Consider the following 27,394-nt stretch of genomic DNA (forward strand, 5'->3'; position numbering starts at 1 on the left):
AACAAAGAAAAATGTAACTCAAATGGAAAAATGATCTTCCTAGTGCTGATGCACATGAGACTGTAGCTGGAGAAGAGATGATTGAAATAAGGAGATTTACTCCATAATAGATGTGCATCCATATGACCTGTGGGGAGAGGAAGAAACCTATAATCTCAACAAAATGATAGCTTTTTAATGTTTTGCTGGACAAGCATCCTGACCCGTTTTAAATGAATGTTATCCAAATCCCATTCAACTAGCCTTTTTGGAGTTTGCTAAATTATACAATTTGTCTTCCCCTTATCTGTAGAGAAGCATGAAACCCCTCCTCCTGTCCAGACCACAAGGCACTTCTCAGAGAGGGTCTTAGGTTGTACCCTGGCATAATAGAAAGCCCATAATTTTGATACATTCAGCAATGTGATTGTCAATCAGCTCCTGCTTGTGAGTGTTCCCTTCACCTCCTTCTTCCATGCAGGTTTTAGGTAAAGGACAAGCCTTATTTTAAACTCTGAGTCTTTATCTTATTTTCTACACAAAATCAATCAATATAAGGGAGCAAATATGAAGAGAGACTTCTTTAAGCAACAGGGATGTGTCTTTTCCATTATCAGTGGATATTTACTCAGATTGGGGTTGAGAGAAGCAATTTCAGTGTTACATACTATCAAGTTGGTTCCTCATATCTGAGCTTTTATTTTTCTTGGAGACTTGAATGCATTTCCTTCTGCACTAACACCAGCTGGAATGGAGTGCCTAGGGATTGGGGCCCAGAAAATTCCTGTCTTTACCCATCTGGACTGCACCAGGAATGATTTCTTTGGAGGCTCCCAGAGAAGAGCCAGGGGTCAGCCACTCTGGGGTCCACTTGGTGTGCGGGGTCAGAGAGAAGAATCACAAGCAGACATGAGCTCTGGGAGGTTATGGCAGGGTGAGCCCAAGATGGGCAGGCAAATGAAGCCGCTGCATCTGAACCCTGGGCACAGTGAAGCCCATGGCTGAGGAAATGAGAAGGAGCAGACTCCGTGCCCGGGAAGATGGGAGGGACATCTTGGACGTAGTCAGAGGAGCTTGTGGTTACTGGGTTGGGCTCTGACTTTTGTGTGTCTTTTATTAGTGACCGTGGATTCCCATGCCAGGCTGCCAGTCATGACTTAAGGGCATCCAGCTCCCTCTAATGCCTACTTTTTCTGTAGGCAAATTTAGTTTTACTGAAATCTACTGTTGGGTAGATTTGATGATAAAAGCTATTATTTTGGAGGAAGCATGTATATTAGGACAAGTAATGAACACGTATTTGTTTAGAAATGATTTAAGCGGGTTGTAAAGGAATAATGTTATTTTTATATGTGTGTGGGCATAGTTCTGTTATGTTGGTAGAATTAAAATTGTTAAGTAAATCAAGAGAGCAGGTCTCGTTCTATAAGGACTAGGAGAAAGTGATGTGATGAAGAGAGGGGAGCCACGGAGCAAGGCCATGGGTGAGGAGACCCAAAGCACAGGTGGATGTTGAAAGTGGAACAGAAGTTGCAGCTGAGAATATGCCAGGCAGCCCCCACCCCATGCTGGTGGCTGTGGTTAGAGACAGGGCCGGGCCCCACTTGCCCAGCTCAGTGATCTATGGAGCAGCCACCACTTTCATCCTCAGCTCCCCATTTCTGTCCAGTTTGACTCCAACAGGAGGGTGGCTGGAAACATCCATCCTCCCCAAGAAACACCAGGAGAAAACTGATCTGCATCTCAATTGCTTATGCAATTGACAGTATAGGAAACTATAGCACTCCCTCAATGGCTGGCCTGGTGACTGGTATTACAATCAGGAGATTCATAAACAAACCATGAAAACTATGATTAGAAGTGGAGCATGGAGGTCTCATTATACCCTGGGGGAAGGTGAAGAGGAAAGAGAATGAAGGCATGAAGGGGTGGACTTGGGTTGGACAAAAACAAGGTGAGACTGCAGGTCTCAATGTTGACTGTGTGGGCACCTGCCTCTCCCTTCTCTGGCATCGCTGAGACCATTATCCACAAATCAAGGGCCTCGTGAATCGAGGTGGCCTCACCCAGGGCATCATCACAACCTAGTAGGGAGGCTGGGCAATGGTGGCAAGGCTTATTCCCCTGGTGGCTTTTGTAAATTGGCCAGGGTTGGCAGCGGTGTGATAACTAGCAGCTTGAATGCTTCTTCTGTTCCTTGCTGCCACTGAAGAGGGTGGAGATTTCCCAGAAGGGTAGACCAGAGAGTCAACATCCCACTATCAAAATCCCACTCATTCTTCAAGGTCCAGCCCATCTATCACCTTCTCTGTGAATCCTCTGAATGCCCCCAGTTGGTTGGATTGGCATTTCCTCTTTATTTCATTCTGTCATTGACTGTGCATAATTGTTCCCCCCTTAGATTTGAGCTTCCTGAGGCAGGGACTGTGTGTCCTACAATGTCCACAGCAGGGCTTAGTTCATTGCTGGCTCTCAGTGGTGTCTCTGAAGCTGGATGAATGAATGGAAGCACATACTCTTTGACACACACGTGGAGACCTCTTCTTGACCTATTCTTGTTGAGATCTATTGGGTGGCGCATTGGTGTAGGTTATGTACTATGCATGTGTACTAAACCTCACAGCCCTGGAACTGGAAGGGTGCCAAGCTTTGGATATGGGGTTATGAGGGTCAGAGTGTCCCAGCCTTCACTCTTCCCCTGCAGTCCATGTGTCTGTAGAGGAAAGGAGAGCTCCCTTCATGGACACATGAACTATGTTCCTAAGGCTTATTTCAAAGTTCTGCTTCCATTTGGCAGTAAAGATGATCCTAGATAGAATGGATAAGTTAAGGAGGAAGGCATTGAAATAGGTGAGTTGGAGAACTAGCAGCAAGTATTCAAAGGCTACTCTCTCCTCTGTGAAGCTTCGCCTGAAGTGTCCTCTCTGGTGTAAGCTCCTGCAAGCAGAGTTCCAGGCTCCTTTCTCTCTGTGCTCCCTCTCTCTACACAGCTGTGTGCCCATTGTTCTACAACAGCTCTTACAGCGCTCTCCTATGTGTCTGCTCCCCCTCCCCCTCCTACCACTGCACTGCGAGCCCCTGCAGGGGCAAACACAGGGTGTTCATGTGCCAGGACATCTAGTGGACACTCCCTCATGTTTCTTAAATGAATGGGCGAAGAAATCCCCTCGAAATTCATAGGTTGAAATCCTAGCCCCCAGTGTGATAGTATTAGGAGGTGTTAGGAGATGGGGAAATAATTACGTCATGAGGGTGGGGCTTTCTTGAATGAGATTGGTGACTTTGTAAGAAGAGACCACCAGAGCTTGCCTCTGTCTTTCTGTTTTCTGCCATGGGAGAATATGGCAAGAAGATGGGTATCTGCAAGCCAAGAAACAAACTCTCACCAAGAACTGAACCTGCTGGTACTCTGATGTTGGACTTTCCAGCTTCCAGAACTGTGAGAAATAAAATGTTTGCTGTGAAGCCACCAAGTCGATGGTATATTTGTTATAGCAGCCTAAACTGACTAAGATGGAGACGAATGAATGAAAGAATGAATAGGCTTCAATTGCTGTATAGATTAGGGAGGCAGAGATCCCTAGAAGCAAATTTCAACCTGAGTTTGATCCCTGTTCTGCCACTTACTAGCTATGTGACAAGCCATGGGCCTTGTCCATCAAATAGAGATAAATAATACCAGCCTCACACGGGGTGGTGCAGGAATGAACAGCCTAATCAAAATGCTCGATGCCATGGCTGGCACACAGCACTCAACAAGTGGAAGGTATGATGGCTGGACTACTTGACTCATTTAGGGTGCTGCAGGAACACAAAGCCATTTCAACATTAAATGAGGTGCTGACATTAAATTGAGAGTGCTCTCTGTTCTATTGCTATGCTCCTAACTGCAGCTCTCAGGTAGAGGGAGACAGAGAAATGTACCTATTTTGTTCAGGCCTAGAAACTGAGGCCTGGGGAGCCCACTTGTTGAGTAGCCAAAGATGAAAGATTTCAGTAAACTGGAAAGCATTCATCCATTCATTCAAGAGGGATTCATTCATTATTGGGCACCTACTGCATGCCAGGCCATGCCTGCTTGCTTCAACAGTGAAGAAGGCAGGCTGAGCTAGGTAGAAACTGAGCAAAGCTTAACACAAACTAGTCCTTGTCCCCTTGGCCTGAGAAAGCAGCCCCAGAGGAGAAGCAATGAGTTGCCAAGCATCTAATGCTCTGAGTGGGTGAAGAACTTAAGGCTCTTTTATCTGGTTTAATCACAAGAGCAACCCAGTCCGGCAAGCTTTTAATTTCTACTTTACTCATCATTGAGTGGCTGAATCCACTCTGCTGGGTCAGGAAGCTGAGGAGGCAGAGGTAGGGCCTGGGCCATCTGAGGTCCCCTATTTTCCCTGATGCTGCAAAGGAGGGCCTGATACCCCTTCCCTGCAGTAACCTAGCCTGATGCAAACATTTAATTTCAAGGCAAGCTGTTGGAGCAAGGGTGCCGATTAGGTCAGCTGGTAGCATCTTGTAGCATTCAAGGACAATGCCCCACACTTTTGCAGCCCATTTTGCACTCCTGCTCTTCATTCATTTGTTCTGTCCTCTGCTTTGTTGGTTTCACTTCTCACTTCCAGGCTGGCCTCTGCCAGAGAGCAATTCCACATTTTCCCGGCAGCCTGGCTGCCTACCATCTCATTCTCAGACACTGAGCCAAGTGGCCCTGTGTGTGCAAAGAAGCATGCTCAGCTTCCCTGGCAAATTCAAAAGGCAGCCGCAGCAGCCATGGGCCCAGGGCTATGCAGCCAGAGCCTGTCGCTGGTGCTGCACTAGGAGCATTTCCACTGGGTGGACCTGGGTGACAGCTGGCGTTGGAGAGGCGCTGGCAGCTGAGCCGGGTGTGGGGACAGCAACTGTGGGAAATGGCTGGATCACTCACCTACGAAATCTAATGCCATGAGTTTGGCTTGATCTCAGGCCTCAGTTTCTAGACCTGAGCCAAACAGGTACATTTCTCTGTCTCCCTGTACCTGAAAGCTGCAGTTAGGATCATAGTGATAGAACAGACTGCACCCCTAAATTAATGTCAGCACCTCATTTAATGTTGGCATGGCTTTGTGTTTCTGCAACATCCTGAGTCGAGTAGTGAGCTACCGTCCATTAGTTGAATGTCTGCCGTGTGTTAGCCACTGCACTGAGCACTTTGACTAGACAGCTCCTTCCTCCATCACCCCCTCTGAAGCTGGTGTTATTTATGCCCATTTTATGACCTTCGTCAGCTTCAGTGGCAGCAGATCAAGGTCAAGCTTAGAGACTTCCTTCACCACTCTGGAACCTGAGGGCTTGAGTTTAAATCCCAGCTAAACCACTTCCTAGGTTTTTGGTCTTGGGCAAGTTTATCAACCTCTTGCTTCAGTTTCCTCCTCTGCAGAGTGAGAATAATAATAATGTCAACCTCAAATGGGTAGCTATGAGAATTAAATGACCTAGCCCATGTAAAGCATCTAGTTAGTGCTCAATGAACATGTCCTGCTCTTTTCTGGTCATCCTCTGACCTTTTTTCTGTTTCTGTCATTCTCTGGCCCTTCACTGTATACCTCTCAGAGGCTATTCAAGGTAAGGGTTTGCTCATTACCAGTCCTGGCTGACTCTCATAAGATGCCTCTTCCAGTACCTCTCTATGCTTCTGCAGTTGAATTTGTAATCTGTACGCATATGAGCTACACAGAATATCTGCTTTGGGTCAAGGATGTGTCCATGGAAAACAAGAGAGGAAAGCCAGTCACCCAAAGTAACTGCCACAGAAACACCAATGCAGTGAGCCTCTGGTGTCTTGCCCAGTGGCCCAAATGCCCAAATCGGCCACCTGGCTCCTAGTTTCTTGCCTGGAGAACCTGGGAGCATGGGTGATATGCAAAGTATTTACCAACACAGAGGGACCTGAACCAATCAGAATGGACCTTGGCCACAGTGCTGGAGCGTGGGGCACATGGAAGGCTTAGAGCCATTGCTTTTGACCACCTGGCAAGGAAGCATCTGAACAATTGGCATTGCTACACAGGTGTGCTCTGGGTCTGTATCTGCTTTGCCAGTGGGAAGAGCCAGGGTGCAGCAGTAGCCTATGAGGAGTCTGGGCTACAGGAAGCTGAGTTCCGTCTTCCTGTCACTCCTGAGTGCAGGCTCACCTTATGACAAGATGGTTGAAGGTTGATAGAATTAAGTGGCCTTCAGGGCTTTTGAGCTGAGGTGGTATTAAAAATGTTGGCTTCAGCATCAAACCATCCACTCGTGAACTTTGGCATCTTAAATGAGTCTTTAATTTCTGAGACTCTTGGTTGTTTGATTGTAAAATGGGTGCAACACCCCAACAAGGGCTAGTATACAAAGCATCTCACACAGGGTTCAGACACATGGCCTCCTTCTCCTCTTGGGGAAGTCTTGGTGTTCTTCTTATTAGGTGGGACTCCTTCCCACTCTGAGGGTCAGCTGGGTGCAAGTCTTCCTTTGAAGCATCCACACTTGTTCTTTTGTTCATGCAGCAGGAGTTTATAAAGTGCCTACTCTGTGCCAGGCACAGTTTTAGTGGTCAGGAATGCCTCAGTGAACATGCCAGACAAGGCCCCTGTCCTCACAGAGCGTGGAAGGGGAAGTAGAGAACATGGTAGACAGGCCTTTCCTCCCACTGCAAGCATGCAGCAATCCAGAGGCCTGGATGCTACTAACACAATGGCAGTGGCAACAAAACCCACCAGACAAAACAGAGCCTAACTTGGAATCAGGGAAGGAAACTCTCAGAAGCCAGAAGCAAAAGAAAGACTTCACACCACGGGCCTGAGAGGGGCTGCCATGGAAGTGACAGAAGTTCAGGAACTGGGTCTGGGTCAGTGGTTCCCAGCTGGGGCTGCACCTCTATGTGACCTGGGGAGCTTCAGGAGATGCCTGGACCATACGCCAGACCAAGGAATCAGATTTCCTGAAGGCCAGGCATAGGTTTCAGGAGGTTTTAAAGCTCTTCCAGTGGTTCCAATGTCCAGCTGTGCTCGTAAAGGTCTTCGGGGTGGGGCTAGGGGGTGGGGTTCTAAAGCCTGCACAACCCTGTGTAAGGCAAGGCTCATGAAATTCTCTGAGCGGGTCAAATGGGGACTGGAAAAATTCCACCCACTAGCTCAGCTAATGGGTAAAAATGCTGGGGATTTATCTGGAGCTGCAGAGGGTAGTGTCACCCTTGGGAAATTCAAAGCTGGCCTGTGCCTGTTGAGAGCACCAGCGATATGGTCACATTGCTAGTCTGTTGCCAGCACCCCAGGCAGAGTCATCAACAATTACTTTGGAGGATGGCCACTTTCACCTTCCAGGGCATAGGTGACCGCTGTGGGAAACAAGTCCCCCTGGAGCATCCGAGAAGGGCAGGCAGACCATAAACTAGTGAGCAGATATGTCATTGTTTCTCAGTTCTGACCGTGAGCCAGGAAGATGTCCATGATCAGCCAGAGATGTTGATTAAACTTGTGTGGAGTGTGGCCTGAGCATTGGGATCTTTTAGGAGGGTTCTTGGGGTTGAGAACTACGAAACAAATGAGATAATTTAGTTTATGAAGACCACCTAGCAGGATAATGTGTCATATAATAGAAAGTAATTAGCTGAGGGAGACCAGAGCAGGCTCCCCAGGAGGTGACATTCAATTTGAAGCATGAAAGATGAGGCAGAGGGGGCAGACAAGGAGCTGGGAAGCAGATTTCCAGGCAGAGGGCACAACAAATGCAAAGGCCATGACACTAGAATGACAGGGAGCCAGAGGGAGGAGGGCTCAAGGTCTTGTAAGCCATGGTAAGATGCTTGGAATTTTCTTGCAAGGATGAAGGAAAGCCACTGAGGGTTTAAGCAGGGCGATGATGTGATCTGATGTTAGACAAACAGAATCCTGAAAACTCACAGCTGCATATATTTCATTTGCTTTATAACACTGAGTATCCCCACTCCCTCTACTCAATTTCTCTATCTACCTTGTCCTATATTTGCATTTTTGCAATAACTCCATACGGGAGGTCAGTAGCTGTCTTCTCCATTTTACAGATGGAAAAATACCAGAGCCAAGTCTCATTTGTGCCCTCTAGGTTCTTGTGTGTCAGGCTTTCAGATTATCTGGTACTCCTTCCAGAGCTCCTGCCCAGAGATGGGGCACTTGTGAACACAAGATGCAGTTAACCTGTCCCGCTGTTGTTATTACAGTGAGTTATATTCTTGCCCACCTTGGCCACTGGAATGAGAATGCAGTAAAACAGCTTGCCCCAGAGTGGTCTTCCCTGCAACACACAACTTCTCTTAAGCATTCATGATTCTGAGGGCCCAGTCATCCCTTCATTGACTTTGTCCAGCAGCTCCACCATTACAGTCTCATTTTAGAAAATAAAGACACTTGGAAACAAATTGAAAGGGCTTTTTCCTGCACCAATCCCACTTGACTTGCCTCAGTATGCTGCATGGAGGGCTGCACTCCCCCCGTGACTGCCTGGACCCATCATGCTAGGGTCCATGTGGGTTGCACGGCAGTCCTCCCACTTCTTGGCCATTGGGTCCTCATTTTCTATTAATTCCTTAAGGGACGGCTGCTCATAGCTGGTGCTGGGTCAGTTTTGGAGAACGCTCCTAAATATTTAAAAATATTGTCATGGCTGGAGAACTCGAGATCTTTGTTGGCACGGTTCTTGGAAGCCCATAGTAGCCCCATTTCCCATCCCCCGGGTTCTAGGGAAAGGTGGCTGAAGAAGTGGTGAGGAAGACTGAGAAAGGTCACAAGGAAACTTTAGTGCTCTTTGTTGGGTGGTTCTATTGGGCTTTGGCTGCAGACAACTAGGATGATTCTAGAGAAACTACGATCTGGGGCTGGATGGCTCAGTGGACTGTATATGGAAATTGCCCTATCACCTGGATTGCTAAGAATAGAAATTACATTACCCCCATCATAAATCCCCAAACAACTAAGATATTGCTTCTAGATGGTAACCACGGAAACATCCCATTGTTGTGGATGACCTGCCACCAGAACAAAAGCCTGTTTTTGTTCTGCTTCCATGAGGAGTGGCATAGAGTGCTCCCCACTCCCCTCCTTTCCTGCTATCTCACAGCATTGCTCCAGGTCAGGGCTCAGGGACCCAAGAAGAAGGGATGCCACTCAGCTCTCTGGGCTCACTCTCCTCTTGGTGAATGTCAAGGGAAAAGCCCTGAAGACAGGAAGCAAAGAGTGGAGATAAAGATGAGAAGAGATGACATTCGGCAGTGTTGGTGAGAGACAGAGGCTGGGGCAGACCAGTCAGTGTCATAGGGGATACCATTAAGGACATTCATGAGGCAGTACGCTTGTCTGGAGTCCCATCTGACTGGCATCAGTAAACATCCCTCTTCCATTCCTTCTGGAAAGGGAGCCTTAATTAGGCATGAAGAGATTTATCAAATGGCAGCCCCTTGGAGTTGTTGGTCTCCCTGCCATCTGGAAGGATGGTTTCCTACCCTGCAACAAACAGCAGTGGGAATGATTGATGGGGTCCTACAGCTCCACCTCCCAGGCCTCGTAAAACCCAAATGGCTTTTGTCCTTCCCAGAAAGGAGCGAGATTTTGCCTGTGTTGATGGGGTTCATGCTGAGGTCTGCCGGGTCTCTGTGTCTAGGCCTCTGCATACGGCTAGTTTTCAGTTTACAGTGACCCCACCACAAAGATGAACAGTAAAAAGCACTGAAGTAAGGATGAGAAGACCTGGGTGGACATTCTACCAGGAAGCTATGAGGCTTCATGCAGGGTTTTGGCCTCAGTTTTACGACCTATACAAGGGGGATAATGACTTCTGCTTTGGTCCAACCCACATGATTTTTCAGAGGTTCTTGTGACATTATAGATGCACAATGACTTCATTAACTAAAAGCCCTCTACAGGCATTAAGGATTTAATCCAACAAACATTTATTGAGCAACTGCTGTGTGCTATGCACCACGCCTAGTGCTGTGATGGATACAGATGAATAAAACACAGTCCCTGCCCTTGGCGAGCTTACAGTCTAAGAACAGTCATAGGACAAGTGCACAAATAACTATAATACAAGGCAGAATATGGTAAGTGCCATGAGAAAGGTACAAATAAAGTGCTACGGTGGTTCCGCAGAGGGAGAGATCCCAGTGGTTAGTAGATCAGGGAGGGCTTCATGAAGGACGTGGTTTCCGCATGGGCTTTGAAGGGAAGGAAAGGGAGCATTCCAGGGGATGGGAACAGCAAGACCAAAGGCACAGAGACAGTAAAACGCAGGCACCCTTTCCAGGAAAAACAACTCTCCTAGGCTGACCAGGGGAGGGTGGAAAGGAAGAGTGGGGCCTTATCCGGTGGTCTGTAATGTCAGAATAGAGAATTGTACATTTGTTCATGGGCCGGGGAACTTTTAAAGGTTTGTTTGCAATGGGAGAGAAAAATCACTGTGCATGTTCAGGGTGGACTGGACAATGTGTCAGCGTGCACAAAGGTAATCTGGGAGATGAGACTGTTGCTGAAGTAGTCCACATGACAAGTAAAGAGGCGAGGTTAGAGTTGGTGGGAAGAATTAGTAAGGCAGGACATGGGAGAATAGTCGAAGATAACGTCAGCATCTCAGACTGGGTGGCTGATGGGATCACGGGTCTTTTAGTAGAAAATGGAGGGATTGTGGGGGAAGGGGACACAGATGATCCACTTGGCTTCTGACGTGTTGAGTTGATGGTGCTGCCGTGGGAGCAGATGGGGTCAGTGTCCCCCGAACAGGTACAATCCCAGCCTAGAGCTCAGGAGAGGGCTGGGTTGCAGAGAGGGGTTGGGGCAGGGGCAGCTTAGGGAGGTGCAGCTTGGTCTGAAGGCAGGTGTGAGGTTGCTGATGGAGAGCGCAGAGGGACCCAGGAGAGGATGCCAGTGTACGGCATGTCCATGTGGTGGGGCAAGGAGAAGAGAGGGGGATACTGGTCAGATCTACCTTGATTCCTTTGTCAATCAAAGTAGGGGTGTCAATAAATAAATCATAAATAAATAAATAAATAATATATATATAAATAAATACATGGCTGAGAGGGATTGGGAAAGAAGGAGTTAAAAAACACAAGAACGTGGCATTCTGGGTGCCGAGGGGCCAGGGAGCATCCAGGAGGGGTCGCTGCAGAGCCAAGTGGCCTGGAGAACTGGGAGGTGAGAGGGGCAACGTGGAGGCGCTGGGACACTGCTGCTAGGAGCTGGGAGGAAGCTGAGAGGCATCAAGAGGAAGGGCAGCCGTGGGTGCTGGAGGCCCTTCCCGGGGCTGGTGGAGGTAAGGGAAGAGGCTGCAGGAGCCAGTCCAGGTGGAGTGAGTGTGTGCTAATGGGCAGAGGTGACAGAGGTGGAGGAGAGGGTGAGGGTGTACAGGAAACGTAACTGATGGGACGATGTTTTCTCAGAAAGGGGAAGGAGAAGAGAAGAGATTTTAAGGGCAGATCTCATTTCAGAAGGCTCCATCTCTTCCATGAAGTAGAATGATGGGGGCCCGTTGGGGCTTGAGGCGAATGGAGGTCAGAACCACTTGGGTGGCTGATGGCGGGCGAACCGGGCATCTGACAGGTGGCAGGAGGTGACAGAGGGGTGCCTGTCAGCAGTGAGGGCCGGCTGAGGCTGGAGGCCCATTCTCCAGGGATGCCTGTGACCTCTGCAGTTACAGCAGCGGATCTGGGGGTCGGGTACAGGCTGTGTGACTCCCTGGAGCCACCCAAGGCCAGCTGGCCCACACCAGGAACTGCAGTGGAGGCTCAAATTGAACTCCGAATGGGCAGGGAAGGACAATTGGTCCCTGACTGTGCATGCCCAGATGGAGAAGGGCAATGAGCCAGGAAAAGCCACGGCCCCTGGAGCTCCGCCATCACATGGCCAGGCCATTTTGGCAGTGCAGGACTCAAGCCAAGTGGGGGAACAGTGCACATGTTGATTGTCCTGGGGTCTCTAACCTTTCTCCAGAGAGAACCTGAAGGCAGGGTGGAAGGACTCGTTGCTCTCCAGCTCACATCAGCTTCAAATTTAGGAGCCATGACTAAGATAGGCAGAAAGAAAACCATGTTCTGGTCCCCCAAAGAGTTCCGGCCCTTTGACTCCCCTGCAAATGGATGGTGGGGTGCTGGCTTGGTGGATAGAGCTCAGGGCCAACTCCAGAACCTGACGTGTGGGTTCCCCGCAGCGCTTACCATGAAACACTCTGGAATCCACTGAGGCCCTGCTGGAAATTCTACCTGCTCCCCAGGACACTTCAAGCTTTAGAAATTAAATGTCTTCTAGGGTCTTTGAGATCCTCAAGATGAAAGGCTCTGGAGACGTATAAAATATGGTACTAATTATTTCCACTGCCTGTGAGGAGTTCGAAACCACTCAGTTCCCACAGAGGCTATTAGGGCTGTTGCTTTTTAAAATATTCATTTTATAATGCAAATCCCCCATCACAGACTTCAAGCAACAACAAGGGAAAATCAGAGATACATCACCTTCCTCACGGTTTTGGGCTGGAGTGTTCTTGTGTAGGGTTAATGGTTCTGCCACCTCCACTCCCTTCCCGTCAACCATTAATTTAGAGCCAAGGTCCTGTTCTGCATTGCTGTTGATTAATTACATCCGGTCTCATATGCTTAGGAGCAGGTCTTGATTACTTTTCTTAACTCCCTTCACCTTCAAGATAGTAGTTTTTTACTTATCTTTCAAATATGTTTTAAAACACTGTTATTCATCAGGTGAAGGAATACAACTAACAATCAAGTAGGCTATTTCTCTACATGAGACCTGTGATTCCAGCTCCTAAGTTGTAGGCATCGAGCCTAGATTTCCCTGGGATATTATGTCCACTATTTGGAACTGCATTTGGCTTCGGGTATTTTTTTTTTTTAAATCTTAAATATTAATCTCAATAGGGGGAAAAGGATTTTGCAAAATTCTAAAATTGCTTCTGTGAGAAGAGGTGGTGCCCAGAGGTGGGGTGGACATTGGAAGCCTCTCTCTGCAGAGTTGAAAACCTCAGTGTTGAAGCTTGGTGTGGGCTAGTGTGACCATCAGGGTAGGAAAGTGACAAGAAAGTGACATTGACACAGCAGTCTGGCTGCAAAGGCCCTGCAGAGTGCAGAATGCAGAAGGCAAACAGAGAGTGGTTGCAGGGACATGGAGCTAGATGCTGAACATTCTTTCAGGTCTCACACTCTGGGGCTCTGTGAGGCACCCAAAAAGGCAATCATATGTATTTTAAGAAGGATGGCATTTATCTTGACAGCACCCTTTCAAGCTCTCATTGTGGCTTCCCTGGTGGCAGAGGGGACAGTGCAGTCCCTCGTGACATTCTAACAGGGTGAGACAGAGACTAACCCAGAGGGTGAAATCCCAGGGTCTCTTTCTCCTCGGTGGACTTACATTGCTTTAAAAAACACCCAAAGCAACTAGATTTTAGACACTCTCCTGCCTCATTCTAGTGGGGCCTTAGCAGGAGGTCTTGATTTTTCAAAAACATGATTCGGAACATTACTCCTCTTCAGTGTCATCTGCTTGCTTCACCCAAAGTTCTTGGTGGTTCTCACTAGGCCAGAACATGAACCATCCATTGTGTCTCCTCCAGCCTTCTCTCTGTAGTCATAGAGGCCTGTCTGAAATGTATGAGTCAGTCGTGTTGTCCCTTGGGCAGTCAAACTCTAAGTTCTTGGAACGAGGCCCTCTGTGCCGACAGGGCCTCTGCTGCTTGGCTTCCTTGTGCTCCTTTGTCTGGTTGAACTCTCCAACCTCCCTCTCCTCTGTGAATAGCACCCACTTTAGACTGGGTCAAGTGTCCCCTCTGGGCCTCGGCTCTCCCCGAATCCACATATCCCAGAGGGTTGGGGTAGCTGACAACAGGTGGCTCTCCATTCATCCATGAGCCCAAAGATCCCTCCAAGCCAGGAGGCAGTTTGTCATCCAAAGTCATGGGACTGGCTTCTTTTCATGTCAAGTCCTTCCACCCCCAAAGATGGAATGAGTCTCAATCTGGTTCAGGTGGGTTCTCCACACCTTCTTCCTGTGGCCTATCTGCCTAATGCTAGATGAACACCACACAGTTATAAATACTCAGGTCAATATATATATGCAGGTATAGATATATATATTCTGGTCACTGTTTTACACTTTAACAAAGAAAACCACTAGCCTGCTTGTTCTATTGTTTGTGCCACCCCGACTCCCATCTGCCTGTGGTGTAGCTGGCAGGAAATGTGAGCCACTGAGTCCCATGGGGTGCCCACCCTACGTGGCCCCATCACACTGGCCGACAGTCAGTTTCAAAGCCCCCTGCTCATGTAGGCTCTTGAGGGCCTTAAACTCCAAGGGCATGGTGTGGGGGCTGGCCTGGGAGGTATAGCCGTACTTGAGGCTGTCATAATAGTGGTACTTGACTGGGTTCTGGTTCTGATCCAGTGGAAAGGGCCAGAAGCCATAGAGGTAGATTTGGTTGCAGAAACGTGTGGCCAGGGTATACATCAAGAGGCCGGTGGTGGGTCTTTTGATGTGGACTTTGTTGGTCAGCCAGTATCTGGAAAAAAGAACAAGTAGGGAAAAAAAAAAAAAAAAAAAAAGAAACATGGGTTTGTGAGTCATCCCTTCCAGGAAGATAAACATTTTATCCTGCCCAGCAGCCTGCCTTCTGCCACTCCAGGAATCATAGGGACCGATCCAGCCACACATCCCTGGTTCCCTCCACAGAGGACTGACAAGCACATGAAGCAACTGAATTGTTCCTGAGCCTGGGTGTGGTCACAGGCATAAGTTTATGAAATTCTCAAAACAAACCTGCTGTGGGTACAGATGCAGAAATGGGGCTCTGAGGTGAAAAGTGGCTTGCACAAGTTACCTGGGTAGAAAGGGGCAGCCCTTGACTTGAACTCAGGCCTGTGGACAGCTCAAGCAGGAGTTGGCAACCTTTTTCTGTAAGGGGATAGATGATCAATATTTTTGGCTTTTGGGCCACAATGATCCCAATACTACTTGACCATTGTGTAGCTGTAGCATGAAAGGGCCACAGACAACACACACGGGTGTGGCCAGGCTTGGCCCTCGAGCAGCAGTTTGCTGACCTCTGAGAAAACACTGGCTCTTGCGTGGTGCCTGCTGCCTTTCTGAGGGTCGCATGGGGTGTCCCCTTACAGATCTGCATTCCTGACTCCGTCCTTGCCTCCTGAGCATCTTCAGATTTCCTTGCTGTCCCTGCCGCAGAACTCCCTCTCTGATACCCATCTCTGACTGAGGGTGAAAACCCTGGGGGCCCTGGACACTGGTTTGCCTTGCCAGGCAGGGTTCTGCCCACTCTCTTTCTTCTAAAGACCGCTCACTACATCTTGGTGTATCCACTTCTGAAACAGAGTCCCTGCTTCCTGCCTCAAGTCCTCTGTCAAAGGGTTATAAGAGGAAACACAGAGAAGTGAAGAGAGCAGGGTGCAGGGTGCACCTTAGCCAAGAATGCAGTGAGGAAGAGACTATGTCCATTCCACGGACTAGGAAACAGGCTCAGAGAGGGTAAGTAACTCAAGACCTGAGTGTTAGTGACAGTTCGGCCACCAACTATCTGTGTGCCTTTGAGCAAGCCACATCTCTCTGCTGAACCTAAAGTTCCACATTTATGCACTGATGGGGCACAGTCTAGGTGATCTCTAAGATATCCTCCAGGTCTCAACATTCCAAGAAAATCTAGAATTTTCTCCCAAAGTGGGAAAACATCCATTCTACTTGACATCGTCTTACTTTCCATCGCAGTTATTCTCCCTCTGGGACTCAGAACGCATGCTCATGTGTGGTCAAATGTCTTTATTTCTAGTAAAAGCTTCCACTTACCCTAGGCTGAATCCCTTAAAAGGCAATGCGTATGCCTTGGTGGGAAGACATTTTCCTTACCACAAATTTCTTACCATTGTGTCTCTAGACCAGACACAATTCACATCTTTCTGTCCTCAAGCAAACTCCATGGCTTCCCTCCCTAACTAAAACGAAGGCCAGCATGGTTTCTGTTGACATCTCTGCAGAGATGCATGTGACTGTATTATCAAACTCACCCATTAAATTCAGGCCAGAAGTAAAGATATGTTAAAGAAAACATTTACATATTACTGAAAGATGAAACTGTTTAATATGATTCAGTGCTTTTAGCTGGAATGTTGGGGTGGAGGGACAGGTTTTCTAGAAGCCCAAACACTTCTTTGTTTTTGCAAAATTGTTCCTTTTACAACTCATAAAAGGAAACCCAAGAAACAGCCCAGAGTGTCGACCTTAAATCCTTTTTGTGTGTTTGTAGGAGGTGTTAGCCTGTGAATCAGACGAGGTTATAGATTACCAATAATCTATGTAAGTTCAGTGAGTCACCTAATCATGTAACATTTGATGAAATAAAATGCATTTCGAGAATCCTCATTCTTACATCCCCCCATCCCGACTATGGGGCTGGGGTGACTTGAATCTCCCCTTCGACATTGCTGATGAAGGCTGTGGTCCTAGGTGGCCAGAATCAGAGTGAACACGATTCTCCTGGGCACGGCAGGAGCCTCCTGGGTGGCCCCTAGACAACCGCAGTTGTTTCATAACCCTGTCCTTTGAAGACCCCTTTCCTCGCACTTTCTCTGATTTCATCCTGTCTGGGCCAAGAAACTTCCTGGCAGCTGAATTTTCCAACTGGAAACCCGAGGGAGGGACAAAGGCAGACACAGAATGGGGCAATGGTTCTGGCTGGTAACGGCAAACACAGCGCAGTTGAAAAATAACAGAAGCAAGTGTTTGTGGACACTGAGATCTTCGTCATTTCTTCCCCGTGCTATCTCTCAGAAGTCTCTGCAGGGACAGCCCATCACCGTGATCTGTCCTCTACCTAGTGGCCCCCCAGACATTTCTCCAAAATCTCTCCCTGCTCCACATATAATCCAAGTTCCATAGTTCAGAAAGTCTGCAAGACCTGGCCCCTGCCACCCGCCAGCATCAGCTCCCCAGAAGGTCTGGCCCGTAGATACCACAGCACTGTGCTGTTTCCTAGTGCCTCCTGCTACCAAGGCTCAGATAGAGACTCCTTTGAGCTTTCACCTATCTCTGAGTTGTCTAAGTATGTCCCTCTGGGCACCCATTGAGACCTGCGTGCCAGGGGTTGAGGTGTGCATGCCTGCCTTACACACTGAGCTGTGCGGTCCTGGAAAGTTATCTCTCCTGCTGTCTCTGTGCTAAGGCTCATGACAGCTGAAGAAGTGGATGGTTACTTTAGTATGGGAAAGGATGCTTCCCAGAAGAGGCATGTGTGTTTGGTGCTTTTTCCTCTTATATTTGTGATACCAGGGGAACACAGCCAATTTTCTATGGGGTGGGTAGAGGGCTGGGGGGGGGGGGGTGGTACCAGTCTCCAAGAAGTTCTGGGAATGTGAGGGGCAGACTGTGGGTGGGGTGTCCCCCTGGCTATGTACAGAACTGGTGCCACTCTCAAGAACTCCCAAGATGCCTTGGAGTTTTTAAGAGGCTATGTTGTGATCAGGGTTATTAGATAACTGGCCCATGTCTCCACTTTGCTCTGAGCTCTGGGCTAAATGTCTCATTTGAAAGGCCCATTTCATGCCCCTTTCTCTCTCTCCAAACCTTCCTAACCACACTCCACAGCGTCTCCCTTCCCTCTGTATCAGCTGAGATCTGGGCCTCTCTCAGCATCTTACCCTCACCTACCACTTTACAGGGTGTCCTCCACTCAGGCCCACACTTCAGACCCAGGTTCCACACAGGGCATGAGGACTGAGCAACCCGCCCAGATGGCAAGGGGTAGAGCCAGGTCCTCCTTTCAGGCCTTCTGACCCCAAGTCCTTGTTCTTTCACCTTCATGAAGCAGACCCAACAGATAGGTGGGTGGCTAGGAATGTGCTTGGTCTAATGGGATTGTCCTGGGACTACCCCACATGGCCATCTGCTTAGTCATCAGCTAATATGTAGGAGGCAGGAGGGACGGTGCTGGTTCGGGGATGTTTGATGCTGAGCTTGGGGTTTGCTGGATAAGGAGCCGTTGCCTAGACCACCTCAGCACCATCTATGCTCAATCGGAAGCCCAAGCTAAGCTTGGGAGGATCTGAGGGGCAAAAGCAGGGGGACTGTAAAGAGGAGAAGAATCCCAGAAGGGCAGCAGCTGATGCTGGGATCCTCCCACACACCCCTGCAAAGTATTCATGCACCTTGGCTAAACTACATCCCGTAATGGGGAGCTCACCCCCTCCTAAACTAGCCTATTGCATTTTCAGCTCTAATGCAGAAGTTCTTAACCTATGCTGCACACTGGAATCACCTGGAGCCTTAAAAGCTGCCTGGATCTCACTATCATGTGTGGCCTAGACCCTGGGATTCTCACAGCCTCCCCTAGTAATTCAAATGTGCAGCTATGCCTAAGAACTCCTGTGATGACTGGTAGGTGGTTCTGCCAAAAGGACCCAAGAATGAGATATATTTAGAGAAAAAGAAGAAGTGTCAAGACTATAGTCAAAGGGTTTTAAAGGTGATTGGGACTGAGGAGCTCAGTTCAGCAGACTTGCAGGGGATGTGACTGAGCGAGTGGGGATTTGGGACATGTGTAAGAAAAACGAACACCCAGCCTCAGTGTTGTGAAGGCAATAGGGAATGGTAAGGACTGGGGCATCGTGACAGGCAGCCAGTCTTACTGTTGTTGAGTATGGTGGTCCCAGATCTTCAGTTTTTTTTTTTTTTGAGTATTAGAAATCGGAATTTTTTATGCAAATTCTCCAAATTTTTAAATGTTGGCAACTAATTAAAATTTTACTTTGAGAGGCTGAGGTGGGTGGATCACCTGAGGCCAGGAGTTGGCTTGGCCAACATGGTGAAACCCCATCTCTGCTAAAAAAAAAAAATTAGCTGGGCATGGTGGCACGCACCTGTAATCCCAGCTACTTGGGAGGCTGAGGCAGGAGAATCGCTTGAACCTGGGAGGTGGAAGTTGCAGTGAGACAAGACATGCCATTGCCCTCCAGCCTGGGTGACAAGAGCGAGACTCCATCTCAAAAACAAAACAACACCATGAGCCTTACTGGGTGATCCCACAGGCCATGTCTGTGTGGTGAATGCATAGGCCTCCTAAACTGAACTTGTCCTCTTCTGTCATTTTAGAGAGGAACACGCGGGAGTCTGGTGTGACTTGCTTGAGAAGAGACAAGCTTCTCAAATGGCTGGTTAGACAGCCATTTTGTATAAAACACAGGGGTCTGAGGCTCCTGATTCTTGAGCATTTTTCACCCCATGGCAACTCCCCAGGCTAGGAATGAGCTGGCTGCAGCTGTGGGCTGACATTACCCAGGGATCGTGGAGCCACCATGGTGTCCCTGCATGAAACAGCCTCCCGATGTTTACTTCCTAAGTGAATTCAAGCCCTAACACAGGCCAGATAAACAATGGTTTGTTTATTTTCTGATAACAAGGTCTTAGTAGGGGAAGGCTTTCAGAAATGAATTTCTTTTCAGGCCATCAATGCTATGCCCAGAAAGGAGGAGACAGGAATCGAATCAGCGATGAAACATCCAAGTGGCCCATAGGTGCTTCTGAGGTTACTAAGGCATGTGCTGGGCCTCCACACGTGCTGGGTGCTCCCCTAGATGCCTTTCCCCACTGATCCCTGTGGTGAACTCTCTTTCCCACCTCCAGAAACTAAGCACGTGCATCCTATCTTCCTGGAAATATTCCCTTTGTTCTGCCGTCACCTCCCCAGTCAGACCGATTTAACCACCTCCAGCTGATTACCATCAGCTTTGTTTCTACTTCTCTTATTGTGCTTAGCAACCGAGGCTGAAAATTCATTACTGTGCTATTTCATGGCACCTCCTCCTATCAAGGCTCAGATCAACACTCCTTTGCACTTTTGCCCTGTCTCTGGGCAGTTGTGGTCACCTGCACACCAGTGTCTTCCCCTGGCTACAGTCTTATGCATTGTGCACACTCGCCTTTCCCACTGAGCTGTGGGCTCCTGGGAAGGTCGTCGGTCCTGCTGCCTCTGTGCTAAGGGCCTTGAGAACCATGACTGCATTAGAAGTGAATGGTCATTTTAGAGTTGGAAGGGATGCTTTCCAGAAGAGGAACATGAAACTGTACTGTGGTCTCCCCAAGCGCAGGGACCACACCTTACACCCCTTTGTAGTAGGATTCAAAGGCGTCTTGCTCAGTGCGTGCTGGGTCCAAAGCACTGTTGCAGAGACAGCAGCACTCAACAAACATCTCCCGGCTTCTCTGGTAACTGGGCTGGGGTCAAGTGACTAGTTCTGGCCCGATAGGCTGCGACAAAAACAATGTGTCCTTTCTTGGTTGGTGTTCGAGAGCAGGCTCCTCCCACTTGCTCTTCCCCTGCCTTGGAGAACTTCAAAGTCTCCTGGTCAGAAGATGTCAGCCTAAGATGGAAGAATCGTAGGTCCCTGAATCACTGATTGGAAGAGAGCCCCTGCCAGCTCACATCACAGTTTGTGAGAGTGAGAAATAAACTTCTGTTGTGCTAAAGTGCTGGAGTCTCAGGGTGTGTTACTGTAGCATAGCCTAGGATTGATCATCCTGACTTCTGTTGCACTCAGCAAACATTTGACTCAAATGGAATTGAAAAATGGGAAGATGTAGGTAAGAAGAAAGGAGGAAGCCAGCAGTGCATGCAGCTTAGTAACTGCGGCCAGTTGGGACGGGAATAGAAACGCCCAGCCTCTCAGATCTGGGGCCAGGCTTTTCACCCAGAATTGCTAACTGGAAAAGGTGTTAGCAAATGAGGCTCCGGAATGAATCCAGAGCTCAGTGGCACAGAGGGACCCATTTATTTCCGATTCTGCCTCTACGGGTAAACAAGAACTCCTGAGCGATGTCTGACAGGGACACGGGAGCGCCACTTAACAGGCAGCTTGTAATAGAAGCTAACTGAGTTACACAGGAACAAATCACTCTCGATTTCCTTTCTCTCTCCTCCGTTGCTCTGGCCAATTTAGAGACTGTGTGCATGGCCGACTTGTAGACTATTCCTTTCCTTATGATAACAGCTGGGTGTTAAAACACAAACTAATTAATTTTGCCTTCCCAAATGAGGTTAGCAGGGTGCATCCGGGACGTTGCATAGACAATGCACCTTTAATATCCCAGTCTTGAGATTTTAATTAGAAGGCAAAGTAATCTCAAAGAAGTCAGTAATTATTTTTCAAATTGGCTACCCCAATTGCTATGACAATTAAGCACTGTATTTTATGAGCATGGACAGCAATCAATGAGGATCGCCAAAATCATCTCCAAAGCACATTCGTCTTTTTCCCTGGGTTCCTGGGCTGGGTACGTGGAAAGAATAGTGGCTGTCACTGGTGGAAAAGGGGACCAAGAGGGCTTTCTCCAAGAAGCTAAAAGCACTATGGGATAAAGCTGATGATGTCCCTAAGAAGCAGGAATGCCTCACAGGTGGTCATCAAGGGAGACTCAGTGATGCTTTGTGCAAGATCAGCAGCAAAGCGGGGAACAGAACTTTCGGGCTCCTGGTCTCCTGTCCTCTGCATTGGCAGCCTCAGCCCTGATCCAGGGGCCCTATAGCCCACGGCTGTTCTTTCCTTGGGAACACTGTTGAGGGCTCTGGTGTGCTGCAGGATATCTCAGAATGAGACGCCATCTCTGCAGTATTGGAGAGCTGAGGCTTTCGTCTCAGAATTTGAAGCTGTTGGGAAAGGTTGGTCAAGCCATGAGGATGCTGAGTCTAATTCCAGATCCCTAGGCCTCCGTGCCTGCCTAAGCCAACACTCTTGCTCAAGTAAGCCAGGCTAGCCTCAAATATGGACATGCCACTGAAAACTCTCGAATGACTCCCTGAGTCCACAGGATAAAACCTGATGGCCTCCACTGGGCTTGTGAGGCCCTTGGGATCTGGGCCTGCACATCTCTCCCACTACCCAGTGTGCACAGCCACATTGTCATGAGGAACATCTTGGTTTCTTCCACGACACCTCCTATGTGGTCCTGGCTAGCAGTCCCTTCTTAAGGTCTTGGCTTTGAAGCCACTTCCTGCAGGAAGCCTCCTGGACCTCCCTGGATGGTTTTGTGTTCGGTATGTTGTTCTTCCCCTATCACAGCACCTATCACGCTACCCTGGAATTACTTGTCTACCTGTCTTTTCCTTCTCTACAGTTTTAAATTCTAAAAGCAAGTGGACTGACTTCCTGCTTCTGTATAACTCCAGATCCTAGCATGGCACATGTATAAAGTGGGCAGTTCACAAATCTTTAATAAAGCAGTGAATGAAAAGCAGCAAGCAGAGGCTAGAGGCTCATTCTGGGGACATTATCAGGAGAGATAAATTACCCCAGCTTCACTGCAAGCCCTTCTTGGCAGCTGCCAGGACTGCACATGAGAAAGGCAGGCTCACACCATCCTAGACAGCAAGTTACCAAACGAAAGGAGAAAAGTATGGCACTGGGGGTTTTTTGGCAGGCCCCGCCGGGAGTGGTGAGACTGCTGCTCATGCCCAGGTATCAACTCTGTTCCCTGTGGCCCAGCAGGGCCTCCAGCAAGACCATTTCTTGGAGGCTTAAGCCTTCTGGCTGGATTCTGGAGTTTCAATTGACGCCACTCCAAAGAAACAATTATATTCAATCTCATTCATAATCAAAGGAATCCAATTTCAAAAAACAATCAGATACTATTTTTCACTGGATTGGTAAATATAACTAATGTTGATAATACACCCATTGGTGAGGTTAAGAGAAAACAGGTATTTTCAATAATTGTAGGTGAGGGTGTGAATCAATACCTACCCCTAGGGAGGGTAATTGGCAGTAACGATACAAATTAACAATGCAAATTGGCAAAGACTTCTAAAAAGCAAACCTATAGATGTGCATATGTTTGCAGATATCAGCACAAGGGTGATCAATGTAGCATTGATTATACTGGCAAAAAATTGGAAACACCCTCAAAGCCCACCAATGCCTTCTGCTTACATAAATTATGATCCGGACACACAGTGGACTGCCAGGCAGCTGTGAAGGAGAATGAGGTGGTGTGTGTCGATATGGAATACTTTCCAGAATTTAACAAGGTGCAGTACTTAAAACATGTTCCGTATGTGTAAAAAGTGGGTATTTTTGGAAGGATCCACACATAGAAAGCCGGTTTAACAGGTTGCTTCTGTGGAGGAAGACAGGGGGTGTGGAGTGGAGTTTGCTTTTTACTTTAAATCTTTTAATCCAATTTGGATTTCTTTTCACTGTATGCATTGCTATTTAAAAAGAAATTGGAGAGAGAGAGGATCCATTACACACAAATGCCAGGAGCCACCTATGCCTTAATACCACAGACCTCCCTCCTTTTCTCTTCCATGGAGCACACTTCCAGAAAGGTGAATCTAGTTCACCTCACCCTCTGTCAACCGGAGGAGACTGGGACCAGCATGGGGAAGGGACCAGCCCTAGGGACACACTCTCTGGATTGCCAGGGTCCTGTCTGGGAGGAGCCACCAGCAACCTTTGCTGGTCTCTCCCTATCTTTTTGCACTTTGCTTACTCTTCTCTCACCTTGGGTCCTCAAGTCTTTGCAGCAGGGCTTATTTTGCTGACCTGGCCCCTCTGGCCGTGGCCAGAGGCAAGCTCAATCAGTGCCATCCTAAAGCCTTAATTAGGCTCCTGGTGCCTAATTAAGCACCAATTCACAGGCCTTGTCTGCACCAGGGCCAGTGGGCTGATTTCCTGCCTGAGGGGCCACCTTCTCTGTGGGTTGCAGCCTCCTTCTATGTTGTAATTAAATTAGAGCCATTCACCACCAGCTGCCTGAGGCCATACTCAATTGCCATGGTGTCCTTCCACTCCATTGCTCACCTTCCTAGCCAACAGCCAGCCAGGGCTCCATGCCACCCCACAGGCCAGCAGAGCCAGGGGCCCCTGGGTGAGCTGCTCAGGTTGGGGCCCCTGAAGCCCGCCTTGTTGGCACCAGAGGCTGGACCCTGCCAGCTGCTGGTGAGAGCGGAAGGATAGGCATTCTGCTTGGGTTTCAGAAACATTCCCCCCTCTCCCTGCTCACTGCCTCAGATGGGCAGAAATTTTGTGAGTACACTGTGGGGGCAGAGACTCATGTGTTGAATGAGAGAGTCTCAGCGTGGGAAGGGAGGCCATCTAACCTAGCTGTTATGGGTTGAATTTCTCCTTTCCCCCAAACTCATAAGTTGATGTTTTAACCCCCAGTACCTTGGAATGTGACTGTATTTGGAGGGAGGGTATTCACAGAGGTAATCAAGTTAAAATTAGGTCATTGGTGGGCCTTAATCCAATATAACGGATGTCCTTGCAAAGAGGGGGGATTTGGAAACAGGCATACAGGTAGAAGGCCATGGGAACAAGAAGATGGCCATCTATAAGCCAAGGTGAGAGGCCTGGTGCAGATCCTTCCCTCACAGCCCTCAGATGGGACCAACCATGCTGACAACTGAGTTTTGAACTTCCAGCCTCCAGAACTACGAGATAATACATTCTGTTGGTTAAGCCACCCAGTCTGTGAGACGTTGTTATGGTATCCCTGATTAGTGAGCTAATCTGCCAACTCTGTGTGAGAGGGATTTCCTCTCCACCATCCCAGTAATGGGAGGTTCGCTGCTGCCTGAACATCTCCAAAGATACTGAATTCACCACCTCCTAAGAGGCAGCCAAGCCCATTTCAGATGATCTTATTTGTTGGAATATTCTTCCCAAAGTCTGGATGGAATCTGGCTTCCTCCCCCAACCCTAGTTCTATACCTGGAGCCTCACAGACCAAATCTATGAGCCACTGGAGGGCAGGAGCCTTGTTTTATTGACGTTTTTATTCCCCCAGCACAGGCCTGGAGCCTACTGGTGCCTAATGAGTATTTGCCGAGTAAATGAAACTCTTGTTCCTTGGAGCCTTCTCTCTCAAAACCTCTCAGCTTCCAAATTTCTCTGCTACTGTGGCCCCTCTCTGGCCTCGCACCTAAAGAAAAATGTGATTCTCTAAGTGGGATCTGGCCAGGCAGAGAAAAGCAAGGCCATCACCAACCTCCCTGACTCTTAGAGATGCTATGCATTCATTGTTGTGACTCAAGACCATGTTATCCTTTTGAGCAACCACACACCACCGATGGTTGGTGCTGTTCATCTCTCTGTACTTGTACACATGTTTTGAACCTAAGTACAGAATCTTGCATTTGTCCATGTCAAATTTTTTCCTCTTCGGTTGATTTGGTTCTAATTCTGAGACCTTAAATATGGAGAATCCCCCAAAAGTCACATCACCAGTGAATGTGCTAAGCAGACCACTGATGCTGTCATTTAAGTTACTGGTAAAAATGGGGACAGAGACCAAGCCCAGTGGCTGGTTCAGAGAGGTCTCTCTGTGGTCCACATTAATCTAATTAATTAGCATCCTTTGGGTGTCAATGGTCAGCAGATAGTGGTTAAACTATCTGTCAAGGATACAAGGAAGTCACAGTGGAGATAGTAGAGATCACTGACGTCTATATATGTGGATTTAAATTCCAGCTTCCTTCCTCTCATCTGCAGTTTACAGAAGGGCAGGCCTTCTGTTTTGGTTTCGGAAACATGCTCCCCTTTTCCTGCTCACTGCCTCAGATAGGCAGAAATTTCATAAGTACACTGTGGGGCAGAGACTCAGATGTGTTGAATGAGAGAGTCTCAGCGTGGGAAGGGAGGCCATCTAACCCAGCTGTTATGGGTTGAATTTCCCCTTTCCCCCAAACTCATATGTTGATGTTCTATAAATTCCAATTGGGCAATTTACTTTGCATTTCTGACCCTTAGTTTCCTTATGAATAGAAACGAGAGGAAAATAATATCTATTTTATCAGGTTGTTCCGAGAAGTTAACATTTGTCCCATTCAATTCCCTAAACTGTCCGTCAAGTTCAAGTTGCCCATGAAATGCTTTGTCAAGGTAGCTGACTTATGTCCAGATGTGAAATGACTATACTGATCCCTGGTCTACCTGTCCGCTGCCTGCCTCACAAAGGAACATCAGAACAGTGTGCCCAAGTATCTTCCAGTTTTACGTCTCCATCTTTAAGCATTCATCAGCCATAAGACTGATAACCTATTTGAAACTCTGGCTTGGTGTTGACATTAAGCTCACCGTTGTCCATCCTTTCCTCATGTTTAGAAAATTGGGACGGAGATTGCCTGATTCCCTTCTCTAATTCTGCATGATTTGGAGAAGATTATGGCCAGCTTGCTCAGTGGTCTGACTGCAAGTTTGCCCCTGGGAGGTTCATTGGTTTTGACTCTGTGGATAGCAGTGGTTCTCAAACTTATGCTGTGCATCCAGATTACTTGGAGCACAGTTGAAACACACATTGTTGGGCCCCACTCCTAGAGTTTCTGATTCACCAGGTCTGGGGTGGGCCTGAGAATTTGCATCTCTAACAAGTTCCCAGTGATGCTGATGCTGCTGGTCTGGGGACCATGAATGTTAAGAACCACTGCTTTAGAGCAGGAAAGTGGGACTGTCAGTAAAGAACCCAAAGGCCCTGTTCTCCTATCCAAGTAAAAGACTCATCTTTGCTGAAAAAACAGATATAGGAGTTGAGGAGTTCATTATACGTTTGCCCTTCATAGCCCCGATGCCATCTGCTCCTAACCCTTTGGTTCTTACTTGAAATATAAAAAGACTTTTCTGTTTTTCTTAATATTTGCATAAACTCAAACCCATCCTGACTTTGGCCTTCCTGACATGATTCTCTAGGGTGCCATCACTATTTCCTAGTTATGTGTAATAGGGGCAAATGGATGGTGATCAGGAGGATCAGGAGCAGGGAGGAGACCTGGATCTGTCCCTAACCAGCCGTGGGACCTTGTGCAAGTTACTCCTTGAGGCTCAGTTTTCCTATCTTTAAAACAGGCATAATGGCAGTAGTCCTCTAGTGACATGAGATAATGCTTAGTATGGCATGCAGCATGTAAGCATTTACTATGGTAATATGTACCCCTCAGCTGTTTTCCCACATGTCCTGTCGCAAGCCATTGAGAACGGCATGCAGGTGTGACTGCATTTCTGAGCCCTTCTGAGTCACCACCCAAGGATGCCTGCTTTTCTTCTGAAAAAAAAAAAAAAAAAAAAAAAAAAATGCCTTTGTTGTACGGGCAGCCAAACAAATTAAGAAGAGCGAAACCAAAGGCACATTCAAGGGCAAGTGGCATGGGGAGCCTCAGCTGGGGTTTCAGCACGACTGTGTCATGCCCAGGTGCTGGCTGGTGTTTGATAGGATGCTGAGGAGCTCTGACCTTTCAGCTTATTCTCCCTGATAAGGCACTGCCCCAGGCTCTGAACAACTGCAGTGTGCATGTGTAGCCTTCATGCGCTGCTACCTTCTAACACTCCTTCTCCAGTGTGGCAGCTCCTGGCCCACTCAGCTCATTGCCATCCCTGTCTCTAGCC

General features: G+C 48.1%; 2 protein-coding genes across 3 annotated transcripts in view; both read right to left on the reverse strand.

The window, feature by feature from the left end:
- Positions 1-5,589: 5,589 nt before the first annotated feature.
- Positions 5,590-6,493, reverse strand: LOC104670262 (uncharacterized protein C15orf32). The gene is given in 5 exon segments (XM_010373448.1): positions 5,590-5,714; positions 6,145-6,303; positions 6,306-6,374; positions 6,377-6,427; positions 6,430-6,493. Coding segments are annotated over 5 exon segments (468 nt in total).
- A 3,396-nt stretch (positions 6,494-9,889) lies between these two features.
- Positions 9,890-27,394, reverse strand: part of ST8SIA2 (ST8 alpha-N-acetyl-neuraminide alpha-2,8-sialyltransferase 2) — a 75,228-nt gene continuing 57,723 nt past the window's right edge. Inside the window, exon 6 of one of the 2 annotated variants that reach the window (XM_010373447.2) lies at positions 9,890-14,520. In XM_010373447.2, coding sequence (XP_010371749.2) covers positions 14,235-14,520 — 286 coding nt within the window. In that variant the 3' untranslated portion in view covers positions 9,890-14,234. The remainder of the gene's footprint in view (positions 14,521-27,394) is intronic. The other variant, XM_030931733.1, reaches the window with a different exon arrangement.

The sequence above is a fragment of the Rhinopithecus roxellana genome, chromosome 5 (genome assembly GCF_007565055.1).
Source record: "Rhinopithecus roxellana isolate Shanxi Qingling chromosome 5, ASM756505v1, whole genome shotgun sequence".
NCBI lineage: Eukaryota > Metazoa > Chordata > Mammalia > Primates > Cercopithecidae > Rhinopithecus > Rhinopithecus roxellana.